Source organism: Prionailurus viverrinus, chromosome D3 (genome assembly GCF_022837055.1).
Source record: "Prionailurus viverrinus isolate Anna chromosome D3, UM_Priviv_1.0, whole genome shotgun sequence".
Classification (NCBI taxonomy): domain Eukaryota; kingdom Metazoa; phylum Chordata; class Mammalia; order Carnivora; family Felidae; genus Prionailurus; species Prionailurus viverrinus.
In genome coordinates, this window is record NC_062572.1 from 29,939,190 (window position 1) to 29,954,354 (window position 15,165).

Here is a 15,165-nt window from a genome sequence, read left to right on the forward strand (position 1 = left end):
TGTCTGAGCCTCCACTGCTTGCACTCTGTCTCTCGCATTGTCTCAAAAATAAATAATCAAAAAAAATTCTTGATACACAGTTGATGATCCTTGAACAACACTGGTTTAAATCCGCTTATACATGGATTTTTTTCAGTAAATACAGTAACACTATTGTAAACATAGTTTCTTTTCTTTATGATTTTCTTAATAACATTTTCTTTTCTCTAGATTATTGTAAGAATACAGTATTTAATATATATACAAAATATGTATTAATGATCATGTTATCAGTAGGACTTTAGGTCAACAGTAGACTATTAGTACATACATTTTTGGGGAGACAGCAGTTATACATGGGTTTTCAACTATGCAGAGGTCAGTGCCCCTAAACCCTGCATTGTTCAAGGGTCCACTGTAATTTCAAACTTAGGGAAAAGTTGTGAGAATGGTATAAAGAACTTCCTCTCATATGCCCCCTGCATAGATTCACTAATTACTTGTATTTTGCCATGTTTGCTCGTCATTTTTTCTCAGCGTATTTCTTCTGAACCATTTGAGAGTAAATTGAAGATATTATGCCCTCAAGGCCTAAATAATTATCGTGTTCCTAAGAACCAGGACACACTCTTGTATAACTGCAGCACAATTATCAAAATAGGACATTTAACATGGGTATGGTGCCCTACAGTCATCTATAATTTGTTATGACCGATTTGTCAATTGTTTCAATAATATACTTTAGAGCTTTTTTTTTTCCTGGTCCAGGATCCAGTCCAGAATCATGCACTGCATTTAGTTATAGTGTTTCTTTAATTTCCTTTTTGTCTTTCAGTTTGAGTAATTTGTTTTGTTTTCTTTTCTGTTTTGGGTTTTTTTGTTGTTGTTGTTGTTGTTGTTGTTGTTGTTGTTGTTGTTGTTTTAAGAGAGAGGGAGAGAGCGTGCATGCACCAGTGGTAAAAAAGAGGGGCAGAGGGAAGGGGAGAGAGAATCTTAAGCAGGCTCCATGCTCAGCAAGGAGTCAGTGTGGGGCTTGATCTCACGACCATGAGATCATGACCTGAGCCTAAATCAAGAATCAGATGCTTAACTGACTGAGCCACCCAGGCGTGCCTCTGTTTGAGTAATTCTATTAATATGTTTTACTGTTTCTTTCCATGTTCTACTGTGTCAAGTCTGCTGATAAGCCCACTAATGACATTTTTCGCCTCTTTGGGGGTTTTTTTGTTTTTGTTTTTTTTAATAAATTTTTTTTTTTTTACATTTATTTATTCTTGAGAGACAGAGCACAAGTGGGGAGGGGCAGAGAGAGAAGGAGACACAGACTCTGAAGCAGGCTCCAGGCTCTGAGCTGTCAGCACAGAGCCCAGCATGGGGCTCAAACTCCCAATGAGATCATGACCTGAGCCGAAGTCGGATGCTTAACCGACTGAGCCACCCAGGCGCCCCTCACCTGTTTGTTTTTTACATTTTGTCTGTTTTTCATTTCTAGTGTTTCTATTTGATTCTTGAGTTTTCATCTCTCTGCTGAATTTTCCATCATGTATGTTATCTGCCTTTTCTTTTTTTTTTTTAACGTTTATTTGTTATTGACAGAGAGACACAGAGCGTGAGCAGGGGAGGGGTAGAGAGAGGGGGAGACATAGAATCTGAAGTAGGCTCCAGGCTCTGAGCTGTCAGCATAGAGCCCTATGCGGGGCTCGAACTCACAAACTGTGAGATCATGACCTGACCCGAAGTCGGTTGCTTAACCAACTGAGCCACCCAGGCGCTCCTTGCCTTTCTTTCCTTCTGATAGGACTTTTGTGTAGAAGAGTCTTTACAGTAATGGTGGCAGGGATCAGTCTGGGCAGGATTTGGGCTGTACTGTGGATACCCTCCATACTCCCCAGCCTTCATATTCAGTAGATTCCTTGTGTCTGGGTGGATTGGTTTTCCAGAGGGCTCTTAATGTCTGCTCTCCCTTCTGCTTTAGATCTTCCCTTTGGGCCATTCTTTAGAGAGTCTGTATCTTGCAGATGTCCTAGAGTGTGTGGGCTTCACAAGGTGCATCTGTCCCGCCTCCAGCTGGAGTTGTGGATCCAACACCCGGGGGTTTTCACCAGTGCCCTAAAGGCTCCTGGTGTGTGCCTCCGTGGAGGCGGTTGGCATGGGAAACTGGGAGCAAGCTGACTAGAAGCCAGCCAGTTGAGGGGCACCTGGGTGGCTCAGGTGGTTAAGTGTCCGACTTCAGCTCAGGTCATGATCTCATAGTTTATGGGTTTGAGCCCCGCGTCAGACTCTGTGGTGACAGCTCAGAGCCTGGAGCCTGCTACTGTTTCTGTGTCTCCCTCTCTCTCTTCCTGTCCCCCACTCGTGCTCTGTCTCTCTCAAAACTAAAAAACATTTTTTTTAATTTTTATTTTTGATAGAGAGAGAGAGAGAGAGACAGAGCACAAGGAGTGGGGGACAGAGAGAGAGGGAGACACAGAATCCAAAGCAGTCTCCAGACTCTGAGCTGTCGCACAGAGCCTGATGTGGGACTCGAACTCACGGACTGTGAGATCATGACCTGAGCTGAAGTTGGATGTTTAACCGACTGAGCCACCCAGGCACCCCCAAAAATAAAAAACATTTTAAAAATTGAAAAAAAAAAGCCAGCCAGTTGAGGTGATTGGTTTGAGGAGCATATTTGGCTTTCTCTGCTGGTTCCTGCCCTGGAAGTGTGGAAGGAAAAGCAGGGAAGCTGGCTGTCATTGACCAAATCCTGAATGTTCTGGGCTGATTGCTGCAGAAGTGGTGGGTCAGAGCTCTGTTGTCATGTATGGCCTGGCCATTGTCTGTGTATTTAGCTTCTTAGATATATCAAATCATGAGGCATATGGTATCACTTTGCCCTGATGTTGGTGACATTAACTTTGATCCCTGGATTAAAGTTATGCCTGCCAGATTTTTCCACTGTGAAGTTCCGGTTTTTCCCTTTTTTAAATTAATAAATAATATGTGGAGAGATACTTTGAAACTATGTAAAATTCCTGTTCCTCATCAAACTTGTACCCACTGATGTTAAGCATGTATTGGCAATTTTCTAACTCTTTCATTTCTTCCATATTTACTAGTTGGCATTCTTTTGTAAGGAAAAGCGTTCCCCTTTCCCCCATTGATTAATTTCTTTATTTGTATTAGAATGCACTCTTGGATTTTTATTACATTAGCTGGGTTATAATTCATCAGTACCATTATTTTTATGCTTAATTTGATCCATTTATGCTGGCTTTTAAAAAAAATATTTATTTAATTTTGAGAGAGACATAGTGTGAGTGGGGAAGGGGCAGAGGGAGATGGAGACACGAATCTGAAGCAGGCTCCAGGCTCTAAACCATCAGCACAGAACCCGATGCAGGGTTCAAACACAAAAGCAGTGAGATCATGACCTGAGCCGAAGTCGGATGCTTAACTGACTGAGCCGCCCAGGCGCACCCCCCCCCTTTTTTTGACGTTATTTATTGAGATACTGTAGGTTCGGATGCATTTAAAGGAAATAAGACAGAGAGATCCCTTATGCATTTTGCCTGATTTCCCCAAATGGGAACATTTTGCAAAACTATAGTATAATATCACAGCCAGGATATTGACTTGGACACAATCCACTGACTTACTCAGACATCTCTAGTTTTACTTGTACTCATTTGTGTGTGTGTGTGTGTATGAGAGAGAGAGAGAGAGAGAGAGAGAGAGAGAGAGAGAGAGCGCTATAGAATTTTATTACTTGTGTAGGTTCCTGTAACATAGTCAAGATATGAGTAGTTCTAACACCATAAAGATCTTCCCTATTATTCCTTTATAACCGTACCTACTTGTGGTAGAATTCTCCAGTGAAACCATTGGGCCTGAGATTTCTTTTGCGGGGAGTTTTTAAATTATGGATTCAACTTATTTGATGGTTATAAGACAGTTTGGATTGTCTGTTTCATGTTGAGTGAATTTTTGATAGTTTGTGGTTTTCAAAGAATTGATTCATTTCTTGTAAGTATTCAAATTTATGAGCATAAAGTTATACATAGTATTCTCTTATTAACCTTCTTATGGTTGCAGGATTTATAGTAATAATCCCTGTTTCATTCTTGCTCTTGGTAATCTGTGTTTCTCCCATTTTGATTTTGTCAGTCTTGAGAGGTTTATCGATTTGGTTGATTTTCTTAAAGAAGCAGCTTTTTAATTCATTGATTTTTCTCTTTTTTCAATTTCACTTGATTATTGCTCTTTATTATTTCCTTCTGTTTGCTTTCTTTTTCTAGTTCATCTTGTCCTCTCTGGACTCAAACTTTTTCCAAAGAGCCTTAAAGGACCTAGGCACTAGTTATGCTCATGACTTTCATGCCCTTTCAGTGAACAGAGCTAAGACGTGTGTGTGTGTGTGTGTGTGTGTGTGTGTGTGTGTGTGTGTGTGTATTTTGGATGTAGATCTTTGATACTAATTTAGTTGTTTTAATGATTATGGACATACTCAAGTTTTCTGGCTCTTTTTGAGTCAATTTGGTAAGTCCTATTTATCTATGGCATTGCCTATATGTCTACATTTTCTAATTCATTTTTGTACATATAATTCTCTCTGCATTCTCTTAAGATTTTTGAAACATTCATGTTTATTATTATGACCTTCTTTTTATTCCTTTTGTTTTTTTAATGTTTATTTTTGAGACAGAAAAAGACAGAGTATGAGTAGGGGAGGGGCAGAGAGAGAGGGAGACACAGAATCTGAAGCAGGCTCCACGCTCTGAGCTGTCAGCACAGAGACCAACGTGGGGCTCAAACTCACCGCGAGATCATGACCTGAGCCTGAATCAGACGCTTAACTGACTGGGCCACCAGGCTCCCCTGGTTCCTAATATTTATTCTTTCCTCCTTTTTTGTTGATTAGTCTTATGGAAGATTTGACTCTTTGATTCATCTTTGTAAATAACCAGCTTTGGATAGTAACTGATTGTCGTTGTGTATGTGTTTTCTGTGCTATTGTTTTCTGCTGTCAATTTCTATCCTTTTACTTTTGTTAAGTTTACCCTTTTCTTTTTCCATTTTCTAGAGTTAGATCCTTATCTCCTTAATTTTTAGTTTTTTCCAACATAAGGCATTTAAAGTTTAGTTTCCCTGTATGCAAAGTTTTCCCTTAAATGCAAGTTTCATGAATTTGTACACATGTATAACCACTTCCCAAATCAAGATGTGGAATATTCCCAACCTCCAGAAGATGCTTCCTATCCCTAACTAGTCAGTATATTTCTGCTTTCCAGGAAGTCATTCCCATGTTCTTTTGTTAGAATTTTTGTTACTGTTCCATATGTGCTTAAACTCTTGGATTGTTCAGGTCTGTTTTGGTTGCATGATACACCAATTGTTAAAAAGAGATATATTTTGAATCTCTCACTGTGGATGTGAATTTATCCATTCTTCCTTGATGATTCTCTAATTTTAGCTTTATTTGTCTTGAGATCATGTTACTGGGGGCATAAGTATTCATAATTATTATATCTTTTTGATGAATTGAACCTTTTTATCATGATGTTAACAATCCCTTTTTATCCATAGTAGTTTTTGTTAGCTTTGCTTAAAGTCTTACTTCTTTTCTAGTGGTAGCTACAAAATGGTGTTAAGAGGCTTAATAGATAGCCAGACTAAATCCAGATTTGGCTTTGGGCAATTTCTTGAGCTCTGTCCTTGGGTTCCACATTAGGAACCAGGGGGTAGTAGAGCACCCACCTCACTGTGTTGTTGGGAGAGATAGTTAGCATATGCTCAGTGCAAAGAATAGTCCTTGGCATAGAGAAAGCTCTCAATATATATGAACTATTTTTATTATTACATAATATTTTTGTGCTAGCTTCCTTTTAATATGTCTTTTTGTACTCTTTTAATTAAGTCTTCAAGTTGATTTTAGCACCTTGTTCTGTGCTCTTTACCCAGAATTTTGCTTGTTTTTTTAAATCTTTTACTGACTCATATGAGATTAATCAACTTTTCTCTAGTCTCTTTTTTTCTTATACTGGTTCAGAAATTATATCTGCCTTTCCTGTTAGTGGTTATCCTTACATTTTTAAAGGGCATAATTGATTTGTTTTTTAAATCTAAAGACAGTGCCTCTAACTTCCACCTGGTTAATACAAAGACCTTATATTGCTTTAGCTCTAGTTGTTCCCCAGCTTCAAGTGTGGGTATACATGTTGTCTGTTACTTTCATTTTACTTTGTTTTACATTTCTTTTATTTTTTTTATGCTTATTTTTGAGAGAGAGAGAGAGAGAGAGAGAGAGAGAGAGAGAATCCCAAGCAGGCTTGGCACTGTCAGCATAGAGCCAGAAATGGGGCTTGATCCCATGAACCATGAGATCATGATCTGATCTGAAGTCAAGAGTCAGATGCTTGAGGCACCTGGGTGGCTCAGTCTGTTTAGTGTCTGACTCTTGATCTCGCCTCAGAACCATGATCTCATGGTTCATGAGGTGGAGCCCCCCCACTGGGCTCTGCGCTAACAGCATGGAGCCTGCTTGGGATTCTCTCTCCTCCTCTCTCTCTGCCCTTCCCCTGCTTACATGTGTAAGCTCTCCCTCTTCCTCTCTCAAAATAAATAAACTTTTTTTTTTTTTTTTTTTTTTTTTTTTTAATTTTTTTTTTTCAAAGTTTATTCATTTTTGGGACAGAGAGAGAGACAGAACATGAACGAGGGAGGGGCAGAGAGAGAAGGAGACACAGAATCGGAAACAGGCTCCAGGCTCCGAGCCATCAGCCCAGAGCCCGACGCGGGGCTCGAACTCACGGACCGCGAGATCGTGACCTGGCTGAAGTCGGACGCTTAACCGACTGCGCCACCCAGGCGCCCCAAAATAAATAAACTTTAAAAAAAGAGGGGTGCTTGGGTGGCTCAGTCAGTTAAGCGTCTGACTTCAGCTCAGGTCATGGTCTCGCGGTCTGTAGGTTTGAGCCCCGCATTGGGCTCTGGGCTTACAACTCAGAGCCCGGAGCCTGCTTCTGATTCTTCTTCTGATTCTCTCTGCCCCTCCCCTGCTTGCTCTCTTTTTCTCTCTCTCAGAAATAAACAAACATTAAAAAAAAAAGAGAAAAGAGTTGGACGCTTAACCAACTGAGCCACCCAGGCACCCCTGTTTCAACACTTCTTAAATGAATCACTTGTTTTATGAAGTTAGCATTTATATATATATTTGCTCATATGTTTATCAGTTTCTTATTTATTATTTCCTCTTGCACCCCACTTCTTTCTGCATTTGGCTTTTTATCTCTCAAATGTGTTCTTCAGCAGCTCTTTGAGAAGAGGTTGTGTTGTTAGTGTTACACTCTGTTACTCTCTGTGTGAAAAGTCTGTAATTTTTGCCTCCAATCCTGAATGTTAGTTTATCTGGGTATAGATTTGTAGGTTAACAGTTACTTTTTCTCAAAACTTTGAAGATGTTATTTTATTGTTTCTGCCTGTCCTTGTTCTGAACTGTTGTATACCTTTCCTTGGTTTTCCTTGTAGGTGCATTATAAATTTTAAAACTTATTACTTGCTATGAGCACCCCATCCAGGTGGCCAGGGGCCCCAGTGTAATAAGGTTGGCCTCTGCCATAAGTTCCCATTCTTGTTCCTTCCCTGTCTGTGACCTAGTGACGTTTCAAATGCCCCAGTGAAATCCCCTCCTGCTTTTACTTGTGTTCTCTGCCCTGACCCCCAGTAAAGCTCTTGCTGTGGGTCCTCGCTCCTTCTCTGCTCCCCGCCCACTTGGTTGAGCAGCACTCTTGGTGCTCTTCCTGTGTGATCCCTCTTGGCATGCAAGGACTCTGTCGGTTCAGGACCTATGAGTATAATACTCTTTGTTTTCCTGTGCCTCCCTTGTCGCTTCTCTTGTGGCCACACCTGACTGGCCTACCTAAAGGAACACAGAACAGTAGGTAATCTTCATCTCTCTTGTTGCTTTTGAGAGTTTCTCTTTGTTGATACACTGAGATTTCATCACACTGTTATTGATTTATTTTTATTTGTCCTTTTAGGACAAATTTATGTGTTTGATTAATTATGGAAAGATCTCAGCCATCATTTTTTTTAACATCTTTATCGAGATAAAATTCACACACAGTGAAACCTTGGTTTGCAAGCATAATTTGTTCCAGAAACATGCTCGTAATCCAAAGCACTGTATATCAAATTTCCCCATAAGAAATCATGGAAACTCAGGTGATTTGTTCTGCAACCCAAAAATATTCATATAAAAATTATTACAATACTATAATATAGTACAGAATAACAAAACACAGAATATAAAGAAAAATAAATTAACCTACACTTACCTTTGAAAACTTTCATGGCTGGTGTGAGGGAGACAGGAGAGAGGAGGGTTATCATGTAAGATAACTTTCATTATCACTAACGGAATCACTGTTATCTGTTGCCTCAATGGAATCTTTTTCTGCATGGGGGCCATTGCATATGCTCGCACAGATGTTGACTACAGTACAATATTAATAAACTCTTGTCATATACTGTATTTAATGTAACTGGCAATAAGGCAGGAGAAGAAAGGGTCTGTATCTGCAGGCAGCCTGACCTAGAATGAAGCAAGGCATTCCTAAGCGTATTCTTGTATGGAAAAGCAAAGGACTGTCCATAGGTGCTTTGAAGTGACAAAAAATACAGTAGTGCCAGTGTGGGCACCTTCCAACCTTCTGAAAAATCACCGATTACTGCAAACACGATAGCCTGAGACCGAGCATCTGAGCATAGGATATGATCACCCACAATCCTGCAGGGAGAGAAAGAGATAGAAGAACCATTGACTCTTTTTGTGATCACGTGACATTCAGTATCGTATTGCAAGTTATCATTTGTTTATCAAGTTAAAATTTATTAGAAATGTTTGCTAGTCTTGTGGAACACTCGCAAAACAAGTTACTCTCAATCCAAGATTCTATACCTTACAATTCCCCCATTTAAAGTATACCATTCAGGACTTTAGTTTATTCACAGGTAAGTGCAACTATAACCACTAATTCCATGTACGTGTACATATGCATTTTGCCATATATATTTTATTCAGATCGATGCAAGGTTCATTTCAGTGATATGTGAAATGTTACCTCTGTATAACTCCATTTCCTTTCCCTTTTTCTATAGTAATACTATTACATACATTAGGTCTGTTAGTGTTACAAACCAACAATACATGGTTATTAATTATCACCTCCAGTCATTGTATTAGCCCACAGCAGCTTTGCTTCCACACACCTCCTTTGGGCTTTATTGGCAAACACATACATTACATTTCTATATGTTAGAAGCCCAATACAACATTATATAAAGACAGTATTTTATAGAATTGCCTTTTCAGTCAGTTAAGAGGAAAAAATACTCATTTATATTGTCTTTCATAATTACATAATTATCTTTTCTGGTGCCTTTTTTTTTTTTTTGTATGGACTCAAATTCTTCTCTGAGGGTCACTTGCTTTTAGCCTGAAGAACTTCCCTTAGGGGGGGGTAAAAAAATGGCTTCCTTTGGTATTTCTTGTAAGGTGAGTGTGAAAGCAACAAATTCTCTTGGGTCTTGTCTCTCTGGGGAAAGTCTTTATTTTGCTGTCAAGTTTGGAAAGCTGGGTTTGCTGGATATGGGATTCTTAGTTGACGGTTTTTTCTTTGAGCACCATTGTTATGTTACCCACTGCCTTCTTGCCTCTGTTCTTTCTGCCGAGAAGTCAGCTGTTAGTCTTCTGAGAGTCCCCTTATCAGTAACAAGTCATTTCTGGTTTGCTGTTTTTAAGGTTTTCACCTTTTCTCCAGCTTTAGCACTTTTACTATGATGTGTTGGATGTGTTTAGGTTTTGTGCATTTATCCAACTTGGAGTTTGTTATGCTTCCTACATACATAGGTTTTGTTTTTCAATGAATTCGTCAGGTTTTCAGCCCTTATTTCTTCAGATATTTCTTCTTTTTCCACTCTCTTCTCTTTCTGGTACTTGAGTTTTGTCTGTGATGGTGCACTTGATGGTGTCCTGCATTTCTCTGAAGGCTGCTCATTTTTCTTCATTCTTTTTCTCTTCTAGCAGAGAACAATTCTACGTGAGTTTCTTGCTCTGAAAATTTCTGACCACATGAGTTATGTAGATTTCTGACCACATGAGTTATGTAGCCAGTCTTAAAGTGAGGGACAGACCCCTGGTTGTGGGATTTCTGATGAGTTTTTCTAGACATCTCTATTCCATTTAGACACTGAAACAGACTTCTTATGTCCCTTTGCTTTTCACTGAGCATGTATCTTTTGGAGAACTGCCCCTGCCTCATCACTCATCCCTTCCCCCAGGCATCTGCTGTGTCTGCTTGCTGACTTTGGCAGAAAATGTCTGACTTCTCAACTCCCTCTTATCTCTGGCCATGGCTATTTCTCTTTCTCTAGCCCCAGGTCAGCTCTGCATACAGTTCAATGTGTCTGTCTTAGGACTGCTGAACTGTCTTCACAAGCAGAACTAGCAGCTTCTCGGGAGACTCATTTGAGACACATTCTCAAATGTGTCACAAAATGATTAGTAGACATGGCAGCTGCATCTTAAAGTTGAGGAAACCTCTAAGTAAACTGCTTAGGCAAACACTTAAAAGCAAACCCTTCTCCATGGGCTTTTCCCAGGAATCTAGCACTCTTCTCTCTCATAGCTGTCTGGGCTCATGGCCAGGTGTGCTTTGTCCTAATAGTGAGCTGTAGTGACCTTTCTCAGATAGCCACTCCCTGCGGCCATGGGCCAGACTCACACACTCCAGCACTGGGAGGGCTCCCAGGTTGATCTTGCCAACTCCTCTCTTGTCATCTGCCCCCCAGGTGGAGAGAGTCAGGGCTCCTGCTGATAATGCATATGTAGTAGGCATGTGTGTGTTTGGTTTGTTGCAGGTCAAACATGTGTTGACATCAAGGACAATGTGGTGGATGAAGGGTTCTATTTCACCCCCAAAGGAGACGACCCATGCCTGAGCTGCACCTGCCACGGTGGGGAGCCTGAGATGTGTGTGGCTGCCCTCTGTGAGAGGCCCCAGGGCTGCCAGCAGTACCGCAAGGACCCCAAGGAGTGCTGCAAGTTCATGTGCCTGGACCCAGGTGAGACTGATGGTGGGTCACGAGTCAGCCTCCCTGTTCCAAGCTGGAGCCTACATGTCTTTTTGCTTTCTCAGTGGTGGGGACTTATGAGAGCTCATGGCACATGGCATAGCAGCAATGGCAGCATTTGTTCACAGAGCTGGCCAATTACTCTTGTGGGCATGTATGTGTCATATGACCCAGCTTCCTCTAACTGCCACCTCTCAAGTTGGCTCATGTCAGCTCTCAGGTAATAGGTATTGTGCACCAGTGATCTTTAACTTGAGTGTGAGTGTCTGTTCATGAATCAGTTGTAAATGATAGCTTCAGACCTGGCCTGTCTTTCTCAAGACTTATGTCCCTACTTGAGCTCTTTCTTGGCTATGGTGATCGGGAGGATAATGACACTTTTTACTGCTTATAGTCCTCGATTTTTACTGTTAAAATCTTCAAGAAAAAGATTAAATATTATCCTCAATTTCAAGAGAAAACTCCTTTCTACCAGGTGGTGCTTTGTGGTTAGACACTATGTAGGCATGTGGTCTCTGGATAACCCTCTTCCTTCCTTTTCCACATACACACACACTAAAGAGCAACAGATAGCGACGTAATCTGTAGGACCATGAGTGGGCATCACACTCCATACAGCATGCTGGATTGTTCTCCACACCAGTGCAGTTGGCATCTCTATAAATTCATGATCTTAAGAGAAATGTAAATCAAAAGCATGAATTTGTTTTTTATCTTGGCTGCTGCAATATGAGAGAGCAGGGACTTGTGGCCGTTCCTGAGCTTGTGGACCCTGTAGATGAACAGCTTGGGCAGGGCAGGGAGGCCATCTCCAACCTCCAGGGCCCCTGTGAAGGAGATACTGTTTGCCTAGTGCTGGTGCAACAGCTAGAGTTAGCCCATGAGGGCCACAACAACAAGAGCTCTCCTTGAGTAGAGAGCTGTCAATGTCCTGCATGCCAGGAAGGCTTCTGGGGAGAGGGCAAAGTAATGTCAGCGGTATCTGAGATTTAGCCAAATGGGGCACTCTGGCACACGTCCCAAACGTGCAGTCAGATATGGAGCCATCAGGGAACATGGAGTTCAGTGAAAGTATACTTGGGCCTCCCTATCCCACATGGTAGATGCTACCTCTTGTGTAGGATGAATTCTTATGGGATTCTGACAAGCACCTATTCATTGTTTACCAGGTCTGTGTCCTGGCCACATCACTCTGAGCCTCTAACTCACTTATTTTCCACATGAGTCAAACCTCTGGCTTTCACAAGTCACATCACCTGGACTTCTCATTCCATTTCTTAGGAGTCTACCAGTGTTGCCTTACCTCTCCATCCAAGCTTTGTAAGAATGATTAGATATATATAAGGCCTGTAGAGCCTAACCAACCCTGAGGACTTCTCAGCAGAGCAGGGCTTTCAGGGCCTCTGGATGAGACCATAGCTGCTGTAGGCCATTCTCCTGTGCTGCCAGAGCAGCTTATCCAGGGCCTCTCCTTGCCTCTTGCTTCAGCCTTACTTTTGCAGGCTCCTGACTGCTTCCCAGGTTGGAGCATTTTCTCCTGGGAAATGCCTGTATTCCAAAAAGGACAGAGACACTGCCACCCAAACTGGGGACTTTGGGAAAGTATCCCCTTCAATAAGGTAAGGATATCTGCTCTTATTCTGTTTAGGGTTGTTCAAGAGGTCAAGGGCAATGCCGAAAATGAAATGGTATCCAGACCAGAAGAGAAAAGTGAAATAATCTTTTTTAGTAGATGACATGATTGTCTGCATAGGAAATCCCAGAGGATCTACAGGAAAGATACCAAAACTAATAAGTGTCTTTAGCAGGGTCTCCAGATACAAGGTCAATATATAAAACTACATTGTTTTTATATATACTGCCTATGAACAGTTGGAAATTGAAATTTCTAAGAAAAGTACCATTTACAGTAGTACCAAAACCATGAAATCCTTGGTATAAACCCTACCAATATGTGCAGTCTGTATGCTACAAATCATAAAATACTGATGAAAGAAATCAAAGGTGTAAATAAAAGGAGAGGTATACCATGTTCATGGATCATAAGACTCAATATCATTATATAGTTAATTCCCCCAAATTATCTATGGATACAGTGCAGTCCCAACCAAAATTCCAGCAGACTTTTGGCAGACATTGACAGACTGATTCTAAAATTTATGTAGAATGGCAGAGGAATTAGAGTAGCCAAAACAGTTTTTAATAAGTTGGAGGATTCATGGTACCTGATGTAAAACTTAGTGTACAGTCCTGGTAAACAAAACATTGCAGTATTATCAAGAGATATATAGATCAGTGGACTCTAGAATAGAGTCTAGAAATAGTCCCACACTTATATGGTTAACTGATATTTGACAACGGTACAAAAACAATTAAATAGAGAAAGGATAATCTTTCAACAAATGGTGCTGCAAAATTTTACATCCATATGCAAATATACACACACATATATACACATACATACCTTTAACTACACATTCTACTATGTATAAAAATTAACTTAAGGGGCACCTGGGTGGCTCAGTCAGTTAAGCATCTGACTCTTAATTTCGGCTCAGGTCATGATCGTGGTTCATGGGATCAAGCCCCACATTGGGCTCTGTGCTGACAGTACAGAGCCTGCTTGGGATTCTGTCTCTCCTTCTCTCTCTGCCCCTCCCCTGCTCTCCCATTCTCTCTCTCTCTCTAAATAAATAAATAAACTTAAATTAAAATTTTTTTTAATTGACTCAAAATTCAGAAACTTCTAGAAGAAAATATAGGCTCTAAAAAAATAAAGTCTGGTAAAAGAAAACAAAAATCTTTGTGGCCTTGGGATAGGCAACATTTATAGCAGACATCAAAAGCATGATCCAAAAAAGAAAAGTTGATAAATTGGACTTCATCAAAATTGAAAACTTCTGCTTTTGAAAGTTGCTTAAGGAAATGAAAAGATGAGCCACCAGCAGAGAAAAAATATTTGCAAAACACAAGTCAGAGTCTTGTATTCAGAGTATATAAAGACTCCATAAACCCCAATAATAAGAAACCACCCTATTAAAAAGTGGGGAGGGGTGCCTGGGTGGCTCAGTTGAGCATCTGACTCTTGATTTCAGCTCAGGTCATGGTCTCTCTCACAGTTTGTGGGTTCAAGCCCCACATTGGGCTCTGCACTGACAGTGCGGAACCTGCTTGGGATTCTGTCTCTGCCTTTCTCTCTGCCCCACCCCCTCTTGCACCTAGACATGCTCTCTCTCTTTCTCAAAATAAATAAATAAACTTTTTTTTTTTTAATTTTTTTTTTTCAACATTTATTTATTTTTGGGACAGAGAGAGACAGAGCATGAATGGGGGAGGGGCAGAGAGAGAGGGAGACACAGAATCAGAAACAGGCTCCAGGCTCTGAGCCGTCAGCCCAGAGCCCGACGCGGGGCTCGAACTCACGGACCGCGAGATCGTGACCCGGCCGAAGTCGGCCGCCCAACCGACTGCGCCACCCAGGCGCCCCAATAAACTTTTTTTTAAAAAAGTGGGGAGAAGATTTAATACGACACTTCACCACAGAAGACACATGATGGCAGCCAAACAGCTGAAAAGATGTTCAACTGTCACTAGGGAAACAAATTGAATGCACTTGGGCCACCACACCTAATGGAAGATGAAAATAACAGAATTGCCAGCTCTGAGGGTGGCTGAGGCACAGAGCAACTGGTGCTCTCCATTCCCGTCCTGCACTGGTGCCCTGGGGAAGCCTGGGGTCACAAGGCTCCCAAGAGGTGAGACGAGGTGCCCAGCAGAGCAGCTGCCAGGAGCAGAGCCCACGTTAGAATCCAGGGCATTGGCCTCTGATTCCTGCTGAGCTTCTGTTTCACCTGCCATCTCTGACAGAGATTTGAAACCATTAACCATGTAACCAAGCTCAGTGAAATGGTTAAGTTCCTGATCACTGAAGTTCTTCATGCACAGACTGGGCAGCTGCGTGAAAAGGACCTGGGATGGCTCAAGCATCAGACCAAGGGCCAGGCCAGGTGAACTTCAGGGCACCTTCCGTTGCAACAGCATCTTCCCCAGCAAGACATGTCCTCTGGGGCCCAA

The 15,165-nt window shown here is 41.3% G+C and overlaps 1 protein-coding gene across 7 annotated transcripts in view; it reads left to right on the plus strand.

Moving 5' to 3' along the window:
- DGCR2 (DiGeorge syndrome critical region gene 2) overlaps positions 1-15,165 on the plus strand; it is a 100,306-nt gene that overhangs the window by 77,728 nt on the left and 7,413 nt on the right. For all 7 annotated transcript variants that reach the window (XM_047826588.1, XM_047826590.1, XM_047826589.1 and 4 more), the window contains one exon: positions 10,879-11,082. In XM_047826588.1, the coding sequence (XP_047682544.1) occupies positions 10,879-11,082 (204 nt within the window). The remainder of the gene's footprint in view (positions 1-10,878; positions 11,083-15,165) is intronic.